This window comes from Cuculus canorus, chromosome 1 (assembly GCF_017976375.1).
Source record: "Cuculus canorus isolate bCucCan1 chromosome 1, bCucCan1.pri, whole genome shotgun sequence".
Taxonomy (NCBI): domain Eukaryota; kingdom Metazoa; phylum Chordata; class Aves; order Cuculiformes; family Cuculidae; genus Cuculus; species Cuculus canorus.
This window is the reverse complement of record NC_071401.1, coordinates 11,873,539-11,898,722: the sequence shown is the minus strand read 5'-3', so window position 1 is coordinate 11,898,722 and position 25,184 is coordinate 11,873,539. Positions and strand designations below refer to the sequence as shown.

General features: G+C 37.8%; 1 protein-coding gene and 1 non-coding gene across 3 annotated transcripts in view; both read left to right on the top strand.

The window, feature by feature from the left end:
- Window positions 1-25,184, top strand: part of CEP295 (centrosomal protein 295) — a 44,867-nt gene that overhangs the window by 9,840 nt on the left and 9,843 nt on the right. For both annotated transcript variants that reach the window (XM_054059794.1, XM_054059788.1), the window contains exons 8-22: window positions 1,083-1,266; window positions 3,000-3,188; window positions 4,184-4,408; window positions 5,636-5,742; window positions 7,596-7,808; window positions 8,622-8,719; window positions 8,843-9,884; window positions 10,829-11,000; window positions 11,114-11,266; window positions 12,625-12,849; window positions 18,639-18,745; window positions 19,832-19,970; window positions 21,619-21,846; window positions 23,141-23,295; window positions 23,551-23,710. In XM_054059794.1, the coding sequence (XP_053915769.1) occupies window positions 1,083-1,266; window positions 3,000-3,188; window positions 4,184-4,408; window positions 5,636-5,742; window positions 7,596-7,808; window positions 8,622-8,719; window positions 8,843-9,884; window positions 10,829-11,000; window positions 11,114-11,266; window positions 12,625-12,849; window positions 18,639-18,745; window positions 19,832-19,970; window positions 21,619-21,846; window positions 23,141-23,295; window positions 23,551-23,710 (3,397 nt within the window). The remainder of the gene's footprint in view (window positions 1-1,082; window positions 1,267-2,999; window positions 3,189-4,183; window positions 4,409-5,635; window positions 5,743-7,595; window positions 7,809-8,621; window positions 8,720-8,842; window positions 9,885-10,828; window positions 11,001-11,113; window positions 11,267-12,624; window positions 12,850-18,638; window positions 18,746-19,831; window positions 19,971-21,618; window positions 21,847-23,140; window positions 23,296-23,550; window positions 23,711-25,184) is intronic.
- Window positions 19,516-19,599, top strand: LOC128851047 (small nucleolar RNA U2-19). Its single transcript, XR_008448336.1, has one exon. It is a non-coding gene; the product is annotated as a small nucleolar RNA U2-19 (small nucleolar RNA).

Genomic DNA, 25,184 nt, shown 5'->3' with positions numbered 1-25,184 from the left:
AAGTGTCAAGTAAATTGTAGGTTGCTGATTAATAGAGAAATTACGGTTACAGGAGGAAAATAGATGGACTAAATGAAGTTTTCAGAATGCATTTAGAAACTGTCAAACTCTTCACTTGTTTTGGCTATTTGGAAGGAAGGAGAATGAAAGCACACAGATTAACACCAACCTTTAGAAGAACATCCTTTACTTTTTGGTGTCTTAATGTTTGACCAACTATTAACCAACTGGTGATAATCAAGATAAACCTTTTCTATAGGTAATGAGCTTTACTTTTTCTCATCAGCTTTAGTTGGAGTTGATTATGCTGTGTTTCAGGGGAAAGAAATAGTTGATTATTAAGAAGGCAACAGTTTATTTTTTAGTTTTGGAAAACTTCTTGAAGTTTTTACTTAAAAGACTGAGGTTCTGTTACTGTACAAGTATGGAAATATAGAAATTGTTCCTTTAAGAAGTACAAACTGAATTGCTGAGGAAGGTCTTTACCTAGAGGTATGCTCTGAAATTTATTGTATTGTCTGTTACCTTCGCTAGTATTTTTGGAGGCTAGAAATAGCAAAAGCTTCCTTTTTCAGTTGAGGTGTGCTTGGCCCTGAATTACTAACCTATCTTAAATGTGAAAATGGAAATATACTGATGCTTCTTAAGTTAACGGGGCAGAAACTATTCAACCCTCAAATAAAGCTTTTTTAAAATAGCTTTCATATGTAATTATGGTGTGCCAATAGAATTTAATTAATGTCTGAAAAAGTAGCAGTTGCTGAAGTACACACTAACAAAAGTAACTTGCCAAAGGAAGAATTTGTTTACTTTGTAAAAAGTTTTTCCTGTTAAGGAAAGTTGGTCTATGAGTGTACAGTCTGATCTTTTATTTAACATTAGGTCTTCTAGGTAGTGTTGATGTCGTGTATTTAAAGGGCAGATACAGCCTTCTCCTGAGGAAGAACCTTCTCTCTGGAGTAAAACTGACTTTAAACATTAAGGATTAAACAAACTTCATTTGGAAATATTGTATCAGTCCTGACATGAGACTGTCTAAATGTGAACACTAAATGTTTATTATTCCTCCTTTATACTTGAAGGACAGGGAAAGGCTACTGAAAGAACTTGAGCAAATGCAGAATATGGATCGGATGCGCAGAAGACAGATTGTAGCACAGATGCCACCTCAAATTTTTGTGCCTTCATGCAAACGCATGGAAATAAAAAAAGAATGGCAGAGAGAACTGGAGTTTGCATTTGAAGATATGTACTGTGAAGACATGAGTAAGTAATTTGTTGGAGGCTGCTGAATCTGGTGGCCCAGTAGCAGAGAGGCTACTGCAGCTGCCTCTTCCCAGGTCCAGATGGTAGCAAGGCTGTGTGTGTATTTGCAGTAAGTGCACAGACATGAACAAGCCTTCAATACATATACACACAGCTGGCCACACAGGCCAACAGAGAAAGCACTCGCATTAAACACCAACAGCACAATGACCTCATCCTGTTTGCTGCTTTGGCTGATCAGGATGAAGGCCTGTCAGTGGGGTAAAGGTCTGCATATAGAGTATGGATCTGTTGGTCTTGGAGACTCAAGTCTACCCAATACCTATCGCCTGCATCCCAGATGTCTACTCATGACACCATGGATCCCCCAGTAACAGGTCTTAGACACTCATTCTATCCAGTAGTTCATCCCAGACCCTGTAGCCTTCTGGTTACCTCACACGCACTCGTATGCACTGGTATGCTCAAACAGGTGCTACAGATCACTCGGTGAGTGGCTTTAGACCCTCACTGTACCTAGCAGCTGGCCCTGGATCCTTAGTCTCCTTAGTTGCCGGCTCCCAGGCATGTGAACCGCCAAGGCCTGCTGCTCCACTCCAGTTGTTGCGGCACAGACCTGGATGGGCATGTGAACGTACACCCGAGACATACACACAGGATGGATATCTGCAGTAGCCGACGTTAAATGCTCAGTCTGCCCAGGGGCTGACTCTGCATCCTCTTTTCTGCAGTTGTTTCTGTAATGCCCGTGCATGTGCTGGCAGGTTTCTTAGTTGACCTTGAGACTCCAAGGTCTCCTCGTTAGTTGGCTTGGATCTCATGATCCCTCCACTAGCCAGCTTACAGATCCTCTGGCCTTTCCAGTATCCAGCCCAGTCTTATGGCTGCTCAATACCTAGCTCCTAAGCCTCTTACCATTCTTGCTGCCTAGTCTGGCTTCCAATTTGCTAGCCACTGCATGCTCATACTCATACATGCATAACATACACTCAGTGTGGTCTGCAGTTTTTGGCAGCACTCTGGACACGGGTGCTCCTGTGACTGCTCCAGTTACTGGCCCTTATATATTCATACACCCACATGCATACAGAATAGTGCATGGCCAGAGAAGTGTAATGATGACCCCTTTTATCCCCTGATTGTTACACTTTTCCTCACATTTGTTCCTTTTCAAACTAAATTGATCTTTTCCTTTCCCTGCCTTTGATTCCTCCCCTGAATATGTATAACAAGCATGCAGTCCCAAGATAGTCTTCCCACGAGTCCTGCGTGCCTTGTAGGTAGTAACCCCACTCAGTTGGTAAGGTGATCCCCTGGAAGATCCCCCTCTTTATTCATTTTCTAGAATTCCACACCTGGACTGTGTTATCTTACAACAACCTTGTGAGCTGCCTGGTTAGGGTGTGCCTTTTCCCTACTGAAGTTACAGGGATCCTTCTGCTTGTAATTGTTCCTGTGTGCCATGTTTTTTTGTGTAAAGAGGAGTCTTCTAACACATAAACTTTTATTTTGAAAAATACAGTGTATTCTAGTGGGAAATCTTGTAGAATTTCCGAATTAATGATCTAAACAATTTTGAAACTTGTTTTGGAAAAAATATAGTTGGATTAAATCTGTTGGGAAACAAGCTATTAATGTTTGAATTTAGGGATTTGTGTGATGAGTGCAGTCTTGCAATGTTATTTCCTTTCTATTCCATTGGTCGTTTTATGTGGTTGTGTTCTTTTAATTAGAAATGGAAGAAGACATGATTTTGCAGTTTCAGCCACAGCCTTTGCCAGCCCCTTGTGATAGATATCAAGACAATGACCTAGATATCTCTTTGGAGCAAGAGTCTGCTTGTGACAGTCAACCAGAACCTGCTTGTGATACTCGACAAGAATCGGGACAGATGATAGAAGAGGTCCCCAATGAATTAGAAAGTAAAGCTTTTAAACTTTAGATTTAACTTAAACTTCTTGGTGTTGTAGTAGAAGAGATTTAGTTTAATAAATTAACTTTGGTAGTAACTAAAATGTCTTAAAGAATTTTAGCACTTAATATCTTTTAAGTATTTCAGTATCAAGTAGCTTAAGTTGTATATCATGGATGATAATACTTTAAGGATTACAAATTTAAACATGAAAGTGTGACTTCTTTTTCCCATATAGATCAGTTCATTTGTATACTGAGAATAACTTTTAATTTTTGTAAGAACTATACTGTTAGTTCTTACAAAAAATAATAGAAATAATTAGAAATAATTATTACATTACAATATATTATTATAATCATTACAATATTTTTTACAATAATTACATAATTATTTCTATGTAATTAGTGTTAATTATGAGAGTATGCTAGTCTGGGAACATAAATATTTTTCATTTTGTATTTTGAAATATTTCAAAGCTAAAGCTTGACTTTATATTAAGTCTGCTTATTCTATATCCTTTATGTTCAGGTTTGTGATTGAGTTGCTCCGTATTGTGAGTAGGCTGCAACAGTTGCACGTGTGTGTTTATTCTTGGCTTGTGGCGTGTACAGAATAATGTCATGTGAACAAGAAATGTGTTAGTGAACTTTGGTGCTTGGCCAAGCATTTCTGCCTTTGTGTGTTGTGTCAGTGGTGAATTGTGCTGCCAGAGCTAATACAAAGGAGAGGGCAAGAATGTACAGGCAGGCGAGGTGATAGTACTGCTTATTTTTGTACAGCCTGAGAGTAGTCTGACTGTGAAATATTACAACTAGCTTACCCCTCCTTTTGTAGCATGCAGAGACAAATTACTGCTCCTCTCTTGCAGGTTAGAGAAATTATTGTTAAGCTTTTAAAGCTTGGTGATGTACCTCAGTAATTTGCCCTGCTGTGTAAGCAATTAAAAAAATAGAGTTTTGTTTGTTTGTTTTCTATGATGTGAACAGTTTATATTCTTTATAGATCATGAAGAAGCAAAACCTCGCCAACCTCAGCCAAAAATTGCCTTAAAGAAATTGCTGAACAAGATTAGAAGCCAAAAAGAGGAGTGGACATCAAAAAGTGAGAAAGAGACTCAAAATGAAATTGAGACTATTGAATCAGGCACAATTGCTAGCAAAGAGAGACCATTATATGATTTAGAACCTAACCATGAGCAGCAGAAAATTACAATGTGTGAAGCCAAAGGTACATAATACATACCTGCATCAAAATTTGTTGCGGAGGAGGAAAAAGACTTGTAGGGGTGGGTGATAACAGAACTGGTGTTTTGCCAAGTTGACAGAAAGCACAATTCTCCAATCTTTGCCTGCAGTGCATTGTGGATTTGTTGAAACCACAAATGGGAGAGGTTTTTGCTCTCATTTGCAACTTTCCCATTAATATCTTGTGGAGAAAAAAAGGTCCAAAACACCTTTGTATCTTTAAGATCTCACCCAAACTGTCGTCACACTTGGTATTGTCGTGCTTTGATAGGTGTTTTCCTCCAGGAGTAGAATTCTTGGTGTACTTCCATACTTGCTGATGGAAAAGCCAGATCCTTCAGAGATTCACAGCTAGAAATGCGCTGGACAAGCATGAGCTGATGTGTCTGAAATCATGTTTGTTTTTTTCCTGCTTCCAGCACCATTTTGAGAAGCCTCTTTGTAAAATTGGAATATATAGCAATTAGACATTCCACTTGGTTTGGTAGCCAAATAGTTTTGGGGGTACGTCCCATTTCTCTCCTTGGTGCTTTTCTTATTTTGCTTGTGCTTCAGGTGGTGAACTTCTATGCTAGGTGAGATTTCTGAAGCCTACTGAAGTGATTAAGTTGTGGAAGGTTTGGCATTTTTATGCTCCTATAAGGTGTTTGTTTGTTTTTCAAATGAGATTAAATAACATAGTTCAATCAAGTACATGGATGTACTAGTACCTGAGGACAGGAGAGTGCAGCGTGAGTGAAAACGTACCTCTGGGGAAGATGTGCTGCTATTTGAAGCTGATAGTACAGGATGAAGACTTGCTTTTTGTGCAGTAGCCAAATGTCAGATAATATGCCCAGAAAGTGCCAGTTTTAGACCCTCTTTGTTCCGGGGGGCTAATATGTGGCTTTTCATTCCTCAGGATGATCTTGCTATAAGGCTACCAAGTAATCTCGTTAGAAGCAATCATCAGTCCAGTTGGAGCTGAGCCATTACTTTATATTCAAGAAAGACTTGATAAAGGGGCCATTAAAGGCTTAAATAATAATAATAAAAAAAATTATTTTCCAGTTTAGGCAGGCAGGCAGAGTAGTGGGACAGGGATGGTAATCTTTTCAAAAGCAGCTTATGCATTTTGTTTAGAGAGCTTGGGAAACTTTAAAGCAAGATGTAAAAAAGATCCAAGGCCCCTCCTGACTGCAATTACAGTTAAATAACATGTGTATTTTAGACTCTGAGGAAATTTTGGAAAATACAGTTGCAGCTGAAAATTCAGTTCTAATCCATCCTCAAGAACAAGCAGCTAAAATTAGAATGGAAAAGGAGAGGCAAAAGTGGGTAAGTATGCCTGTACGTATTCCTATCTCAGTTATGGTGTAAAAAAAGGTGATTTACAGGAGACTTTATAACGCTTCAGGTTATATAGCAGCTATAGACCCTTTAAACATGCTTGTAACACATAAATAAATTTCCAGTATCTGAAGGGGGTGTACAAGAAAGCCGGGGAGGGGCTTTTCACAAGGGCATATAATGATAGGATGAGGGGAGATGGCTTTAAATTGGAGGGGGAGAGATTTAGATTAGACATTGCGAAGAAATCCATCTCTATGAAGATGGTGAGGCACTGAGGTTGCCCAGGAAAGCTGTGCATGCCCTATCCCTGGAAGTATTCAAGGCCAGGTTGAATAGGACCTTGAGCAGCCTGGTCTGATGTCTCTGACCATGGCAGGGAGGATAGAATTGGATGATCTTTATGGTCTTTTCCAACCCAACCCATTCTATGATTTTATTGTAACATTTTCCGCATCTAGCCTCTGCTTATTAACTTTTTAAAAATGACTGAATCTTATCTGGAATTTAGAGTAGAAAAAAGCAGTTTCTTAAAACTACAAGTGCTGTAGGCAAGGGATGCCACACGAAGATTAAATGAGAGCGCCAGTTATAGATTTTTAAGGGAGGATGTAGTCAACAGCTCTATGAAAGCTTTACTAACCCTGTAATAACATAGCAAGATCAGTGGGGTTGTGTTTAGCGTGACAGGAAAAGCTTACAAACCTTTGAGTATTTTAGGATCTTTTTAAATGAACTAGGAAACCAATGCAGAAAGTCCTTTGTGTCTATGGGAATGCTACATTTATTATTTTTAGAAAATAATAACTCTGTGTGTTATTTTATTATGTGTGTTGTTTATATGCTTCATTATATTTTTATTTTAGTTGTATCCTTAGAGACCTACCAGCTATTATGTGGTGGCTTCTCAGTTTTTAAAAAAAGAAAGTAGAAATTTGGGTCTTAATGCAGCCTTAAATTGTAGAGTTCAAGTTCAGAAATTCAGGAAACAAAAATTTGACAAAATAGTATTTTTTAGCAAAAAAAAAAAAAGGGGGCAGCTCCTCTGTGAAAGTGCAGTCACTTAATTGTTCATTTTCTCCTTCTCAGCAACATATACACCTGGGCAGGTGCAATGTCTTCATCTACTGTACTCAGATCTAGCTTTCCCTCAGTTTGTTTTTTTTTTTTTCTGACATCCCCACTCATGTCTCATCAAAGGCTGTTGTCCATTTCATCTTTGCTAGTACTTTGGAATTTTTCCTTGCTTCCATTCTAAAAGTACATATGCTGTTGCCACGCGTGGATCTAAGTGAATTGTAGCTGGTGTATATGAGGGAATGAGAATACGCAGGAATGAGAATGAAAATAAACAAGCCACTTCAGAGACTGATGAAGTGCTTTTAATGTGATTATACATTTGCTAGTTCAGAAGTTTTCTAAGACTTGAATTAACATTAAAATGTGTTGAACTCCTGATGAAAAGCTCTATAAAATGCAAAGTAGATTTCTGAATTCAATTTAAGGAAAGGATTCCTTTTTCAGTCTCTGGAAAATGATGATATATCTTGAATGATTAGATTCTGGTTTTGTCTGTTCTATTAGTTTGAGAACAGGTAATAGTCCCCAAATCCATTTAATATTGCACTGTTAGAAATACCCAGCCAGTAAAACAAAATTCTTCTTGTAAACTTTGGAACTACTTTTAAAGGCCTTTTAAAATGTAGAAATACTTGTCACAAGCAATAAAAATTATACTGTAAGTTGAAACATAGTTTTATGTGTGGTGGTGTTCATGAGGAGTCTGATTCCTTTGTCATTCAGTTCTGGAGGTTAACACTTGTTTTTCTTCTCCTCAATAGAATGAGCAAATTGAGCAACAGAAACAGGAACAGCTGGCCTTGCTTAAACAAATTGAAGAAGCAAGAGCACGTTTGGAGGCTGATTTTCTGGTGATCCAAATGAAAACCTGTTTGGAGGAGGCTAAGAAAAAAAAAGAGGAGGAAGAGCGAAGGCAGCTGGTACAAAGCCACAGTGTTCCTTCTACAGATCAGCAGAACAAAGTGGAACACGAGGTGAAGAGCTGCAAAATACTGTGTATAGTTTTTTAATTATCTTCATTATAAAAATCAAGGACACCATTTACCAGTTCTAAATTATATCAGTCAAGACAATCTGTTTTCTTAGATTATGAATCAGATGTTCTTACATGTATTTGTCTAATATAGAAGCTTTTATTTTACATACTATCACTGGACTTCAAATATTGTCTTTGCTTAGTCTCAGGGACAGCTTATCTGTTTAAAATATCTGTTAGTAAAATTTAATTAGTCATGTAATGATTATGGATGTACACGTCTCCTTTTTTGAGGGCGGTTGGTGGAGGAAATCTTAGGAGAAAAAAAAAAGGCAAGGAGTAAAAACACCTCTACATTTTTGTCTGTCTAAATCTCAAACAGCTACTTAAAGGAGAAGAATTCATTGAGAATGTTGGAGGAAAGTAACCTTTTATAAAAATCTTGAATCCATTTGCACAACCTGTACTCTTCTGAGAATCTGAATGCCTTGAAAATGCAGCTCTATTGGATCATTGCTCCCCGAGTTTGCTACTTGGGTGCATTTACCTCTTTGAGTTAAACTGCTGTAGGCACCATTAACTTCCACAGCGTATGCTTAGCTTGCCAGGAGAGACCATAGCAGTAGGCCATCTGTTCCAGAAACTGCTTTGGCTTCATTGCCTCAGGCTGAAATCTCACAGACTTCAAACAGTGGTGCACAGTGGCTTCTGTAAACTGAAGAGATAGAACATACAGCTTAAGGTTGTTGCTTTAGTAACTTCCTGTGAGTTATTTGTGTATGTGTGCTTAAAATGATGTTATTTTGATTAGACTGGAAATACTCCTGTCTCAGAAACCAAGAGTCCTACAGAAGACAGGCATTTACAGATGATTCGTAATTATCAACAACGACTTCTACAGCAAAATAGGTAAATTCCTTTGTGAAATGGAAGGCTGGGTTGCCTCTTTCAAAATAATTTGGATTGCTTTGATTATTGAAATTGATATTTGTCCCTGCACCACTCTGAAGATTCATGTTTTCTTTTGTTCAGGCTGCACAAACAGACCATTGAAGAAGCTAGAAGGCATCTACAGGAGTATCAGAATAAATTGAAGCAAAGATACTTGTCTTCGACTGCAACACTTCTGAGCTCTGTGGAAACCAAATCAGTTAATTTAAGACCTGTCTCAGAACCACTTCTCCAGGGGCAAGGACTGCAGCCAACACAGCATCAATCTCCTCAACAAGTTCGTGCACAAGAGTATGCACGGTCACTACCTGTGTTTTCAGGAACATTGCCATCTTCACAGAAATATGAAGATCAAACACATAACATTAGTCCTGGCAGACATGTGCAGTTTGTGGAAACATCAAAATTGAAGCATGGAGAGTTTAACTTGCCGTGTTGCCGTCATTCACAGGAGCAAGTGGGAACATTGGAAACCTGCAATAATCATGTCAGAGAACCGTCTCGGTTCCAGTTACCATCAGAATTAGTCATGAAAGACGTTACTGCAGTAAGAACACAACTGGAAGCGTGCATACAACATGTTAAATATCTTTTGCCTGCAGAAGATTCTTCTGAGCCTTCAGAAACAGTGCGCTCTGAGTCATCTCAGAAGATCTCCAATCATCAAGCAAAGAGAGAGCCTCCACTTAAGGCACCCCTCATGCCAGCAGCAAAGGGATCTCCTGTAGTTCAGGCAGCCTCAGCTGATTCTTCAGCATGTTGGCAGGGATCTGCAGAGAGCAGCTTTAAAAAAAGCCTTGAACAGCCCCTCAGTCTTGCTGATTCTGTGACTTTATCTCGTGAAGAATCTAAAGCCAAAGATGTTGAGGAATTATTGATACCAAAACCAGGAAGTGCATCTTTGTTGAATTATGCTGGTATACTGAATTTAAGAGACAGCGTGTTGGCCTCATCAGAAAGCATCCAAGCTCAGCAGAAGTATTTGAAAGAATTGCAAGAACAAATAGATGCACAAAGGGAAGCTCTTCTTGCCAGACAGAAAATACAAGAACAACTCCTTTTACAGAAGCAAGAGAAATTGAAGGAACAGCAAGAGGCTTTGAAAGAATTTCTGAACAAGCAGGTAAGCTTTACAAATGCTTTGCGTGGTAAGTCACCTAGTAGGTATCAAACTTAAGAGTGAATGCTACCAACTGGCAAAGTATTCCTTGGAGTGTTGATAGGTTAGTATTAGGTGATTTAACATAATGAAGACTTTAGTTAGGACTTGTGATTTGTAATCAGTAGTGCTTTTCTGGAAGCCCCAAGAGTGCTGTTTTGTTCAGTCTAACAGATATGTAAGTAGTATGAATTTCTGTGCTTGGTCTCTGAGCAAAATGCCTGTTGAAATAGATATCTTGTCTGAAATATCTGCAGGTATAGTTGTGTTCAGCTCTAGAAATGCAGCTGTATGTGTAAAACAACTTTTGCATTAAAAATACTTAAGCAGTATCTCAAAAAATACAGTAAGCATTTTGAATATATTATTTTTAAAAGTTTGTCATTTTGTGTATACATGTTAGGAAATTGGTTTGGCAGCTGCACTCTTGACTTGTAATTTTGCTTGGTTTTGGGTAACAATAAAAATCCAAGTTTATTTTTGAGTTTTTAAAGAAGCCCCTTTTGGGAGGGGAAAGCTCCTTTTTCTTTAAACTGAAGCCATCCTAAAAAATAACTGTTGCTTAGAGTCCAGCGGCTGAAATTCCTGAACCTGGGAGCTGAAAGACTGAAAGCAGACTTTTCAGGAATTGTTCCTGTTAAAAATGCTGAGTGTTCTCATCTCATCTAACAAACACCTTGAAAATGTAAATAATTATGTTTTAGCACATTAAGTTCATAGAGCTAAATATCTATATATTAAAATGTTTTTGTAAGCTAAGCAGGTCTGTCCAGTTTCTTGCATACTTGAACCACTTTCTCCAAGTATTCAATGTTGTCCTGCATGGAATACATATAGAAATTGTTGGTTTGATAAATAAGTATAAATATAATCTTATATACAGTTGCTTCTCCCCTCAACCTTCTAAGGTTAAACATATCTGCACAAATGAAGATATGACAGAGGCACAAAAGCCTGACTGGATGAATAGGACTGACTTTTTCCAAGTCTCGGAAAACTACCAGCAAGAGGATTTTGGCAGGAGTGACTTTCACAGAAGCGATATGATTTCACAGTACATCAGTTCAATTGAGCAAAGTGGTGAGGCTACGTAGTACTTTTCTGTACAATTTTTCCCATTTAGCAGTTCAAGTCATCTCCCCAAGTTAATTTTATATCTATATTATTGCAACATGCAAAACTTTGTTTTACAGAACAGTCTGAGAAAGTTCTATGTAGAGAACAGAAATGGAGATCTTCCAAACCACCTGTGGCAAAAGTCAAGTTAGGACTTGATTTGGAACAACATGAACTTAGTGTTATACCAGAGGTAGACACACCGAAGAGTTGCAGCATGTCTTTTGCAGGTGAAATATATATATATATATGGATATAAAGTACATAATAAATGCTGCCGTTCCAGAGAAATACAGATTGGAAGAAATTAATCTTTTCTGAAGGGTCTTTGAGATAATTGATGATGAAATATTAGCTGATACTGTTGCCTCTTTTTAAGGTATAATTGATATACTAGCAAAGTGAGTTATAATTAAGATAAAGCTTATTCTGTCAGTGTCTGTCTAGAAAAATGTAACAGAAAAATTCACCAAGAAAAGAAAATTCACTATAACTCACTCAAATTTACCAAGAAAAGAAAATTCACTGTAGTTTCATGACTTAATTTCCCTATTGTGGAGGGCCTGTGTTAATAGGCAATTGTGCAGTAATTGTAAAGAGAACCATCAGAGTTGATAAGTCCTTAAAGGTTTAACTTTTGAGCATACCAAAAAAAAAGTGTGAAATCTTTCAAATCAGTAGTTAGTATCAAGTTTCTACAAAAGTTTTTAGACCGTCTTTTTGTGTTTTTCAATTACAAAGCACTCTGTAAAAAAATTTCAGCAATTCATCTTGGCATTCTTCTTGAGGAAAATAGTGAAATATTTCATTCAAACAGCTGATACGGGGCATTTTTTCGTTCAATTAATTAATGCTATCCAGCATCAGTTTATGCAGTATCATTCTTGTTGGAACAGTTTGGTATCTGCAGTAGACAGCAAGTTCTTTCTGTGAAGGTTTTGATTGAAGAATACATTTATATTCCTGAAAGCACTTTGCTTAGTGTTACACATCTTAGTTAAAAAAAGAGAATTAAAAAGCAAAGTACCAAAACCGTTTTATGAGATGTTATTGAGTGGAATTCTAGAGTGGGGAATACTCTTGCTGTGTAATCCTGTTATGATCCACAGGTGATTTATTCCTGTATTATCTAACCACGGGTCATGGTAGGAAGTAAAAAGTTGGACTTTAGTTTCTTATTGGATTGGGTGGCCAAAAAGGACAGTTGTGTTGGGCAAATGAGGGGGGAAAGAACTCTTGAGGTCATAGCAGAGAAGTTCTGTTGCCTCTGGATTTTGAAAAATTACTTGAAAGTGTTGGTCAGTTTGCTGGGTGGGAAAACTTTGTTTGAATTTTTTTTGAAGAAATATTTTAGTTGAGTTAGGAATTTTTTTTTTTTTGAGTAGTATATGACCTGTGTAATCATTAGACCCATATAATCCATAAATTGAATGATGCAAAGGTTTTTATTGACCTAACAGCTAACCTTTTTAAAATGGACCACTGTACAAATTGAGCAGATTACATCTGTGGAATAGAATGTGCATCTTAATTTTTTTAATTAAGTGCATTTCTGTACCTAAACTGAGTGCAAATGTTTTAAATTCAGAGAAAAGAGATTCTGTTGGTGGAGAATCTTCTCCCATTTCAACCGCTGTGGAGTTTGCATGTGTGGATGGTTACAGTCATGCTCTTCATGAAGAAGACAGGTTACCTTTGAGCATAACAAAGTATGAGGAACAAATCGCTAATGGAAGTCCAAGGCAAAGTAAACAGTCAAGTAGATTATTACAAGAGGTGCTGATGATGACTGCTGAGAATTCATATGATTCAGGTGAGGAAATCTTCTTCCTTTGAGGTCTTATGTGAATACCATTCAGCACTGCTAAGTTTACTGCTGTTTATTTGTAGCATAACCTGACTTGTTAAAGAACGTGCAGCACTATTTAAATATTGTTTCATTTTAAGTTTAAAAAAGGAAGTTTCAAAAAGCTCGTGTTTTCGGAATGACTGAATTTTTCTGGGTTTTTTTTTTTTTGGTGATCCATTATTATTTAAGTAGCAAAAGTCTACAGTGCGGTGAACTTCATTGCTAGTCAGCTGTTTCTCATCCAAGGCATGCATTTTGTATCTGTATATTGTAGAATAGTCTGTAAAGAAACTTCTTTTGCAGCACCTGATTGCCCTGCAGGTGCATTTCCCTCTTTAGGGAGATGTCTTCTGCCGAGACTGAGGAGTCTTCAGGTTTGCAGCTTTCCCAGGTGGGAACCTGGCTTGAGCAGACCAATGGTGTGCCTGATCCAGTACCCAATGATTCCTTGGATTGACACAAAGAAATTAATGCTTAAAAAGAGCTCTGACATGTTAACCTGCTAATGCAGGCATCCACTGAAACATCAGTAGATAGAAGAAATTGCTTAAAAATACAGTTGAGACAAAAAAAATAGAAGGTTGAGTGTTACCCTTAGTCCAAAGAAACAACTTTGAAAGAATCAGCTGTTAGTTATGACAAAAATAAAAATAGTGCAATAATGTAGGGATTACTTTAATTCTGATCTCTTCTGATCATCTATGAGAGCTTTGATTAGAGATCACACCTCTGAGAATAGACTGTGTCTATATGTGACAAAGTTGGTCTGATGTCATAAACTGACTGAAGTTGATTTTATTATAAACTGGTTTGTGATCAAAATAATTTTATTACAAGATTGTTGAAGCCTCCTTAGGGTGCCATAGGTAGCTTGGCTGGCCTACAAAAGGCCAAAGGCTTAGGTAAATAAAGTGGGTTACTAATTCAAGAGATTGGACTAATGAGTGGATGTCAAGGTTTTTAATTCCTACTGTTCTTCCCTGCCTGTACAAATTCGGCTTCTGTCTCCAGTCTTGGAACAATGTTATGTCAAAGACTCCAGTACTTTCAGCTGCAATGTGCTTGCTTCTCTTCAAATGTCCTGCAGATTGAAATGCAGTTGTACTTGAGAAATGCTGGAAGATGCTAGACAAAATGTATGAAACATTGACTAAAACAATTTGAAACTCATCACAAGGTGACAGCATCTTGTGGTCCAGTACAGTTTTCAGTATCCATCTAAAATAAATACGTTATAAGAGCTGCAAAGGAGTGTTTTCAACAACTTTGCTACCTTGCATGTACACCTTTACGAGTAGTACAGCTATGTAGTATGCACCTCTTGGCTTTGCTAGGTGTCACTTCTGTTTCAAATCTTAAGACAATTTTTCATTTGGTTTGTATTGAGACATTGTTCTCAATTCAATCAGGATTTACTAGGAATTGGAAGTTTTGAATAAGTTACATTATAATCTCATTGCATTTCAACTACTTCATTTAATTCTCGGAATATTTTTTGAAATATGCCTATATTTAAATTACAACTAAGAATTTTGTCTTTATTAACAATATTTGAAGAAAAGGCTTGTGTTTTTCTGAGTAAGTTGTAGAAGTATTGCTACCAAATTAATATAAAATGTCGTACTGGACTGTCTTTTTACGTTAGTGAATATTACACATGAACAGTGCAGTGATTTATGTAAAAAGATTAGAAAACTTCATGTGAACATCTATATTTATTAAAAAGAACTAAAACAACCAAGCTTTCTGTGGTTGTGTATTTAAGGAGATTGTCCTCTTGAGCAGTTCAACTATCAGAACTGTCAGTATCATTGGATGTTGTAATCCAATCATTGTATCATTGGAATTTGAAGGCTGGGAAGCACTCTGGTGCTTTCAGAAACTGCTGCAGTATCTTCAGCAAGAAAATCTACAGCCTGTGTTCAGTATAAAATTCCTGAAGGGGAAATTTAAGGCACATTTTGAATAGCTTTGATTTTTTTATTTTTTTTTTTTTGCTACTTGATTTTAACAAGGACACGTTTGCAGTTTTCCCATGTTTTCAAGAGGTAATTGTATCTCTAAAGGCGAGAGAGAATGAGTGCTTTGACCTTATTCTTTGAAGTTATGTTCTTGGTAGTTTCTACCTTTCATCAAATAGCATAATGCTTTACAACTCATGAGTCGTACTGCTTTTGTGCATACAGAACCCTGCTAGATGTGGATAAATCCTATTAATCACGGCTCACATACTCTTTCAAAATAAAGCATTAAAGATAAAGTAAAAGCTACACAGGTTCTGAAGAAGAAACATGGTAGATCTGCCTGGATTCTCTATCAACAGGGGTGAATTTCCTTTGATATCAGACTTTCCTTGGGTATCGGGCAGTTTGGGGTTTTTTAATTCTGTAATTAGCTGTATTTCTTTCTTCCAAGTGTTACAAGAAGAAAAATAACTTTAAACTGTCTTGAGTTTAGAGGCAGACATCTCTGAATGTAAAATGAGTCTTAATGACTGCCTCTGGTCAAGGGAGGGTACATTGAATGGTTACCAATGCTACACAAACTGGTTGGCAGCCAGAGGGGACAGGTAACTATTGAAGAGTGTTGCAGGAAGTGCCACCAGTGAGGCTAAGACTCAGATTGCTCCCTCTTACCGTGCCACTGATGTGTGACGAGATAAGAACGTTGGACACTTGATATTTCTTCTTCCCAACCCAGTCTACTTAAAATGGGCTAATAAGATGCAAATTGTTACTCTGGAATTGCAAAGTAATCCTGCAGACTAGGCAGCATGTTTGATGGCATAAATCTAATTTCCTTAGGAAGTCAGCCTGAAAATAGTGACTAGATTTGATACAAACATCACTTCCACAGTTCTCCTTCATTGCATATCAACAGGCTTGTCTCTCATCTTCAGCAGTCTCCTTGAGCAGTGTTCCAGATGTTATTATCTTCATGAATTTCTGCCCTATGCAGAGATGTTCCTCCAAGTGTTCTTATTTCTTGTGTGATCCAAGCTAACCTGAGATTCCAGTTTATTTTTAGTAATCCCAAGTGATTGTTCCAATTCATTATTGTGACAGATTGTCTTCTCCATCACCAATTCAGCCAAACTAGCATGACATACACTTTTTTTTTTTTTGTCTACATGGTTGGATTAGGACTAATCTCTGTTTTTCATGTTGTCTTCACTGAGTGGTTTGTTGTTCACTCTTCTCTCTCAAATTGCACTCTGAAGGAATTGCTGCTATTCTACTGCAACTTCTGTTGAAAAAAAAATTGCATTCTGGATGTTACAGCCTCAATTTTTAAATACAAATTCTTTGTCACAGTGTGGTGACTGATTGAAACATCAGAGTCCCATAACAATGTTGGGAAGCTGTGAGGAACAAGAACCTTACACTATTATTTCGGAGGAAGGAGGGAAGAGTAAAGCCCCCTCCTTTATGAGTTGCCAAATACAATTTTTTGAGGGTATTAATATAATAAAATCATAAGGTATGAGCATATTGTATTTTAATTATATAATTTGGTTTCTAACATGAAATTGCTACTGTTAATCCCTTGTACTAATATCACAAGAACAATGCAGATTTTGTAATGAAAAATTTGTAGCATAACCCTCCATAGAATTTATATATGAGAGTATTAAGTGCTTGGATCTCATTTCATATGTATCCCAAATTACTACCTGTCATGCTGATATCTTGTAAAAAATACAAAGATTTATTTCAGAAAAATATCTAATCTTGATGTAAAGCTATCAGAAAATGGAGAATTCTTTGGTAGTTTGTTTCAGCATTTATATTTTTATCAAATGATAAAAAAAATGGTAGATTCCCGGTTTTTGAAGATCTAGTGGGATATATCCCTGTCCATGGCAGAGGTGTTGGAACTAGATGATCTTTAAGATCCCTTCCAACCCAAACTATTCTGTGGTTCTATGATTGTGACAGGCATTTCTGGCCACTGCGGTTAGGTTTTACTCTTTGAGTTTGGAAATCTTTCGGACTGTGTTTTTTTTGTTCCTATGGAGATACTAAACACTGAGAGATGTGTGATTGCAGTTTTCATACTGATTCAAGGAATTTTCTTCAAGCCCTTGCTCACTTTTTGAACTGCTCTCTCTCCTGTATTCTGCTGCAAGGATGGGCAGCAGGGTTCTGCAGTGTATCTAGGCTCAGTTACGCCACTGCCATGTCTGACCAAGCAGCTTGTTGCCACCTCATTCTACTCAAACCTTTAAAGTGATCTTCCCTGTGAACCTGAAGACCTTTATCATGTACTTGTAGAAAAGAGCTAAGAAACCAGTGTTCTGTGCTCTTAGATTTATAATTTTATGTATATTGGAACAGTGTTATTTAACAGACCTGGGTTTGCAAGAGGTTGGAGTCCTGTGTTTCTTTATCGTTCTTCTGCTCTTCATATTATTTGCAAAGTCAGTTGCCAGTGGCTCTGTTTGGTTACAGATCAAAATCTCATGAAGGATCAGCATGAAGCCTGCTAGAAGTTTCTGGAGAATTTGTGAGTGTGGGGAGGGGAAAGGAGCAAGATGGGAATTCCTTTATCCTGTATTTTGAGAGCAGTCGGTTAGCATTTACTGTAACAGCATAGTAAAGGAATTAAGAATAGGTTAACGTCTATTTGATGAAAGTAATTTTAGTTTAGATTTTTTTTTTTTCATGCCTTGTACTTTCTCCTAGAAGACTACTGGGTTATAGAGGTTGTGGGAAACTTTAGTTTTTTGGGGTTTTTTTTTCCTTCCCTGAAATGAGTTTCAAAACCTTGATTGAGATACTTAAGTATCGCATAGGTATGCTTCACTGGTGTTGCCTCACAGGGGAAACCTCTCCCCCCTCTTTTTATGTAGCAGGAAAAATGAAACAACTGGACTCTTCCTGCCAGTAAGAAATTGATTTTCGGTTTATACAAGGTACAAACTAGTGTAAGGATTCACGAAATGTTACAGAAGCTGCCTAAGTGTAAAGCCTTACGGATCCTGGGGATTTGAAATGTCTCTGTCTCTAGCAGCCCTTGTAGAATTGGGAGGAAACCTACTGACTTATGCTGTTTAATTTCAGTTTGATATTTAACACTGAAAAATTTGAAAATTATGACTGGAAATTAGAATACTTTAGAATTGTTTGGCATTTAGTATTTAGAATCTTCGCATTGTCAAACTTTGAACGTACTTGTCAGCATTGAATATAGAAATTGCATTTTTCTGGTGCTGCTTTTGCACAGATATCGATCTTACTTATTTGTGTGCCTAAGAGCATTACTGCAAAAGTGATGCAGTTGTGTGCTAGTAGTGCTGCAGTTAAGTAATTCAGTGCTTTTGTTTCTTCTGATCTACTTGGAATGTCTGCTTTTCTTTGTGATCTTCGTAAAGGCAGAGGGCAAAAGATTCCCCCCACCCTAATTAGATGATTCTAGTAATACTAGCAAAGCCGTATTTCATTCTGCAAAGTTGAAGCATGAATTTCTTGCTCTTCTTGCATGCTCTTCAGAGAGCAGTCATGCCAGTTTAGACATTTTTAGGAAGGCCGGTCAAGAAGAACCACTGGTTGCCAATTAAATTGGAGGCGCAGCGGAACGGAAAGTGTGTTGTAGGTGAGAAGAAAATGGTAAGGATGGGCTGAATCGGTGCCTGAATAGCGAGGGCTGTAGCAGCAGAGTGTTACTGCCATCTGGTGTTCGAAAACAATTGCTAACTATGAACTAGGAAGTTGCTTTCTGTTCCTTATTGCTTCTTTTACATTTGTGTTCAGCCCTGTCCCAGGATTCTCAAGTGGCTCAGGATTCACCTGGTCTTGCTGCCAAAATTGGAGAGGGAGTTACAGTGCGTTCTGGACCATCAGTCAGACTTACCAATACGGTTAGTCATAGCAAAATAACCATATACTCTTTATTTTGTGATCAAATCTGTTGCGTGTCGGGGGGCTAAAACCGTGTGCAGTATTCTAGTCTGCAAACTCAATAAAAATATATGTTTGCCTCTTCTGGGTCATTGCCAAAGGTATTAGAGAAGGAAGGAGCCCTGTCATATTCCAGTTGTTCCCCACTTCCAGGCAGGGGGTAACACTTTATTCACTGTCTTCTGAGCCTGATTATGCAGCCCGTTTTCTGCCCATTTCATCATCCATCCAGCCAGGTTGTGATATACAAACAAGAATGTTGTGAGAGACAGTGTCAAAAGCCCTGTCAAAATCAACACTGATATTCCCTGCTTTTCCTGCACCCAAAGATCCCATCATTTTGTCATGAGATAAAAACAGTTTTAAAAAAAAATGCTATGTATACTGTATATTAAATGTATTCATATAAGGTAGTACACAAAGAAAAATGTAGGTAGAGGGTTTCTTTGATTTGTCTTTTATTTTCTTAATGCAAATTTTAATTCAGAGTTTGGTAAGAAATGTTCACACCTGATTCTTCATAATTTGGAATTAAAGAACCCTCATTCTCTGTTCTGTGACTTTGTAGAGCTTGCCTCAAAATTAGTAAAGGTAATATTTTAGGATGTTTTGTATATTTTTCATTTAATTTGATAGAAATAATTTTGTAAGTCAGTCTTCTGTAACGTTGCTGCGAATGCTGCATGTATTGCATGTGTGTTCCTCTGAGATCCATTGTTCTACTGAAGTGGATCTGTGATGAGAAATAGCCAAATCTGACCACCAGAAGATAAAATAATCTTCCAGGTGTCGTGATTTGTATGCAGCTCTGAGAGGCTTTAGAATTTTGTGTGTGTGTGTGTGTGTGTGGGGCAGGGAGGGGGCTGTCGGGGGGTGATGTGGCTGTGAATGTTTGTGCTGAGCAATGATGAAGCTGTATTTGCCAGAGTTTGCAAAACATGAAGGCTTCTACACTTGAACTGAGCTCAGAATAAGATGAGTGTGGTTTTACAGCTTTAATTATGGACATCCGAATACACGGTAAGAGGAATGTTATTTCATTCTAGGAAGTGCTTTCTGAAGTAGTGAGCACGAACTTAGGTTCTGAGGCTTTCGTGAGAGGAATACCCTGTGACTTATCTTCAACAATTTCCAGCGGAAGCTTTTTGACTAGTGAAACGTTGGATGCAAGTCCTGCTGGCACGGGTAAGTATATGGAGTTTGGTTTTCTTCTTGTAAAAGGAAAACTGTGTGTTCTCTTTACATTCTGGCAGAGTGGGTGGAACTCACTGGGTATAAGTTCTTCTGAAATAGACTAATGTGGAACTTTGCTTAAGAATGATTCATGTGTCTTATAGAGTGGACTGTAACGAGACTGTTTATTGTCTGCTCATGATTTTTTTTTAGTTTTATAATAATCTAAACTTATAACACATCAGCTTTGGCAAAGGATTTGAGTTTTATTCTATTAAGCAGCTGTAACATCAGCAGTTTTCAAATGGCAAAGTTAAAACAAAACACTGATCCCCAAACAATAACACTGATAAAAGTTTTCTAATCAATGTAGAACGTCAGTTGTAAGAGAGCTATGATTGTTGTCTTGCTGTTAAGAGAATCATTCAAATATCTGCTTATCATCGTAGTAATTCATAGAATCATTAATGTTGGAAAAGACTTCTAAGATCATGAAGTTCAACTATCAGCCCAACACCTACTAAACTATGTCCCATAGTGCCTTAATAACTGATTTGTGAAAAAGTCATTGGGATGCCATACTGACTTTTAATCGTTTTCTGGGAAATCTGTGTTCATATAATCTTTTGCTTGCAACCTGCCTCTGGATCATAAGTTAGATCTTCATAAAATTTAAAATAATTCCTTTGTAATAAATCTAAAATTGCTCCTCTTAATACTGATTTGCGAACATGGGAAGTGAGACGGAAAGTAATTAGGTATTGACCAGAGGATTTAGTTACTTTAAAGCTTAATATTGTGTTAGTCAGACACACATCTAAGCTTGTAAACGACCATACGTGTGTATGAATTATTCCATGTTTATAAATCAGTTTTTGAAGGCTATAGATTTTGAGCTGCTGAAATCTCAGGATGTATTTTAAACCTAATGTTCTAAATCAATGAGTGTTATTTTGAGTAATAACATGTATATAAAATTCATGTGACAAATACATGTTTTATTGACATACTTAAACTAAGGCAAATGCTAAGATAATTTGTTTGGAGCTTTTCTATTGTTTTTGAGTTGTGGAAGAAAAATACCCAAGTTTTTGGGTGCTCAGCTATGTGGATAATTTTTTTAAGTGTATCTGTGTCTTCACCGTACAGTCAGTGCTAAGTAATGACCTTTGCTGTCAGTGTGAGCGCACAGACAAAGAGGGGCTGCTGTGCTAAGTAGAGACACGATTTTTGTTTCCTTGGTGCCCCCAGTTTTCTTGTGTTGGTACTAGGCAATTTTTATTTAGGCATGAATAAAACTACTGCCTGATGTCATAAAGATACTTAAGATCACGTTACAGGATTGACACGTTTATAGGCAATAGAAAGTAAAAACATGCTAGCATAAAATAACAGTATTGATTCTTCTCTGATTTTATTGTTATGGTATTTCCTAAGTCTACATGCTCTAAAAGCACTAAGATGTACTGACTACTCCCTAATTAGGTGTTATCAGCTTCAATTGTGGTAAGGCTTGTGGGAGCACTGAAAAGAGACAATTAAAGAAACAAAACCCTAGAGCTCTTTATGAATATTTCAGGATATTAAGCAGTATCTTTTAAGATGACTTCATGTAAGTGGTGTATATGCAGAACTGTGAAGATCTTGCTTACTATTTCAGGATTGTCTTCTGATAGTACAGAAGATGGAGCTTGGAGAGAAACAGCAAGCCGCCCTTGGAACTCTTTGCTGCCCTTGCAGCAAAGGCGAGCGAATTTGTCTGGAGTATCTGAAACTCGGTTGCCTGAAGAAGGGATGCACCTTTATAAAGAAAGTCAGATCTGGCAGATCTCGAGGAAGTGTACTGGACACTTGAACTCTTACTCGGAGGACAACACACATTTCCAAGGTATTCACCATTCTAAAGGATATTTGTGCTGCCTTCCCCTTATATAGAATGAAGAGTTTACTCAGTGTTATGTGTTAGTCTGTATAATTTATGTTCAGCTTGCATTTTAGAGTCAGTGAGCATTCTGTGTGTGAGAACTTGGATGTTCTTTGTGCTTTGCTTTATGCCCACGTAGCATAGTGTAGCGAAAAAAAAGCTAATGCGATGAGGTATGTCTGAGCACAGTCTGGTTCTGCGCAGCTTCTGCTGCTGTGGCTGGACAGTTTATCTGTGCCAATTCTGTACCTTGCTTATGCACAGCTTTCTCTTCAGGAAGGTGGAGACAATCAATAATATATAATACTTTGTTATTCACATAGGGTCATGTAGTTGATGGAACAGTGATTGTTCTGTGCTCTCTAGATAAATGTAACGATTTGTGGAAATAATAACATCTTTATTGACTATCATGGAAATAATGCCAGTATTTGAATTTAAACTGCTTCCTCCTGGAATGTCTGAAAACCTAGAATCGTAGAATTATAGCTTATTCTAGACCAGGAAGGACTTCTAATTATGTCCAGATATTCCTTCCTGCTCAAAGCTTCCCGCTTAGACTAACCCAGGTTGCTTTAAGGCCTTTCCCAGGAAAGTTCCGAGTATCTCCAAGGACTGATTCCACATCTCCTGGGCAACTTTTTAACAGGTTTCTTCTCTCTCTCTCTCTCTGTTTTTTAATTGTATCCAACCAGAATTTCCTGTTTCCATCTTGTGTCCATTACCTCTTTTCACTGGGCGTGTTCAAGAAGACTGACTGCATCTTCTCTAGGCTGTCTCCTAGGATGCAGTGGACAGCAGAGAGTTCTGTTCCCCTTCCTCACCCCCCCGAGCTATTTCTTAAAACTGAACGAACTCCAGTTTTTAGCTTCTCTTTGAACATTCTGTACTTCATCCTTCCTGTACTCATCCTTGTGGCTCTTCATTGCGCTTGCTCCACTGTGTCACTGTGTGTGGTACTGGGAAGCCCACGCTACTTCTGATGCAGCCTCATTGGTGCTTAACAGAGAACTTCTGGACTTCAGGTTTTCACTAAGAAAACTGAACGCGTCAGTGTAGCGCTCTGTTGCTTTTTGTGTACCTGCATTGTGTCAGAGGAAAGGATTGGAAAGAAACGCTGTAAAGATTTTTATTTCTTTACAAGCTAGTATTTATTTACTGTGTGTAGAAATGAAGTGTGATATGTCTGTTGGGTTTTTTTTGAGGGGGTTTATTTTGGGGTGGTGATGGTTTGCTTGAAATACCTCTTTTCTTACAGCTCTTGCAGCTGAACTTGATTTTCCTAAAACGGAGACACCTTTTCTGAACTTCAATCGCCAGCCCTTTCAGCCTCTGGAACCAAGTCTTGACTTTGATACTTCGTCGTCGTCGTCTTCTCAATACAGAATTTCACAAGACAGAGAATTTAGCAAGGTACTACAGAAAAACTCTGACAGAGGAAACACTTTGGCTTAAGATTTCTGTAAGATTTAAATGTATAACCTCTATACTGTGTTCTGTTTGGAAGAAACACCACAATATTTTTTATATATGTAGAACTGGAAGCATTTTTTTCTGATTGTAGCAGAAATTTGATCAAAAAAATCAAATATTATCTTTAAATTTTATCCTTCATATTTCTGAGAAACTGAATCTTTAAATCAAGGTATTTTTTTTTTCTGCCACTAGACTTCGAAAGTTTCAACAAAAAGTCCAGACAAGGCTGTGTTTCTAGAAGTGGGAAACTCTAGTTTGAATAGACAAAGAAACGGTCTGCTTTCTGCTCTTGAAACAAACAGGTTGAACATTACAGCAGCATCAGAGTCCATTAAAGAAAATATTTCTCCAGGTATGTGCTGTGGAGTCGCATCAATGCTTCCAAAATCAACCTACTGTCAATATATAAATAGCCCTTCTGGTGTGTTTTCTGTGTTGAAACTGGAAAGGATCTCTTCACTTCTCTGAGGTGGCCAAGAAAGCGAATAGCATCTTGGCTTGTATCAGAAACGGTGTGGCCAGCAGGACCGGGGAAGTGATTCTCCCGCTCTGTTCTGCACTGGCGAGACTGCACCTCGAATCCTGTGTTCAGTTTTGGGCCCCTAAGTATAAGAGAGGCTCTGGAGCGTGTCCAGAGAAGAGCAACAAAGCTGGTGAAGAATCTGGAGGACAAGTCTTATGAGGAACGGCTGAGGGAACTGGGGTTGTTTAGCCTTGAGAAGAGGAGGCTGAGGGGAGACCTTATTGCTCTCTACAACTACCTGAAAGGAGGTTGCAGAGAGGAGGTTGTTGGTCTCTTCTCCCAAGAGACAGGGGACAGGACAATAGGGAATGGCCTCAAGCTGCATCAGGGGGAAGTTTAGATTGGACATTAGGAAAAATTTCTTCACAGAAAGGATCATCAGGCACTGACACAGGCTGCCCAGGGAGGTGGTTGAGTCACCAGGCCTGGAGCTGCTTAAAAGGTGGGTAGATGAGGTACTTGGGGACATGATTTCTTAAACATCTTTTCCAACCTAATGATTCTATAATTTTTCTGATTCTCCACCAGCCCTACTTTGAAATGTCTTAATGCTGCGGCTGCTCCCACACGTTCTTCACCACCTTTGATGGGTAGAACTAAATTTTGTGAAGTTCTTTGTTTCCTCAGCAGTTGTGACTTGGATACAAAAGCAGGCCTGCTTATTCAAGTTGCTCTAATGGATGTTACTTACTACTTGAGCAAGAATTGTGATGTTAGTAAAGAAGTATCAACTCCAGCTGAAACTCTCACTTTAAGTCCTTTTCCAGATGTTTGTTCATGCATATCCGTAATTTTTTTACATTTGAGGAAATTAAGGAAGTTCCAAAAATGGATTAAAGCTTTGAGATATATGTGTTAGAATCACTCTGATCTTACTCATTTGTCTTTTACACATCATGTCCTTTGAAAAGCCATTGAATTTTTTCCACTGTTAAGTCTCAGCAATAGTCATTATGTTCTGCATGCTGTGACATTTGGTCTGATTATAGAATTTCTGTCTACAAAATAAAAGAAGGGGGGAGAGGAAGGAAGGAATAAACTTTTAGATCAGAGTGTAGTAATGAAATAGTAGATTGAAAGTAAATGATTCTACAGTGGCATTAAGTTAATGGCAGCTCAGAGCAGGAAAAGTGCTTTTTAATGTTTTGCAGTTGGATTCAAATCAAGTTGATAGCTGATTTGATAAACAAAAGGACCAATCTGAAATTCCAAATGCAGCTAATGGCAATGTAAATATTTCTTATTTATCAAGAATCAGGGATTTCAGCATTTTAAGATGCTCCATCGGAAAGCTGAACAGGAA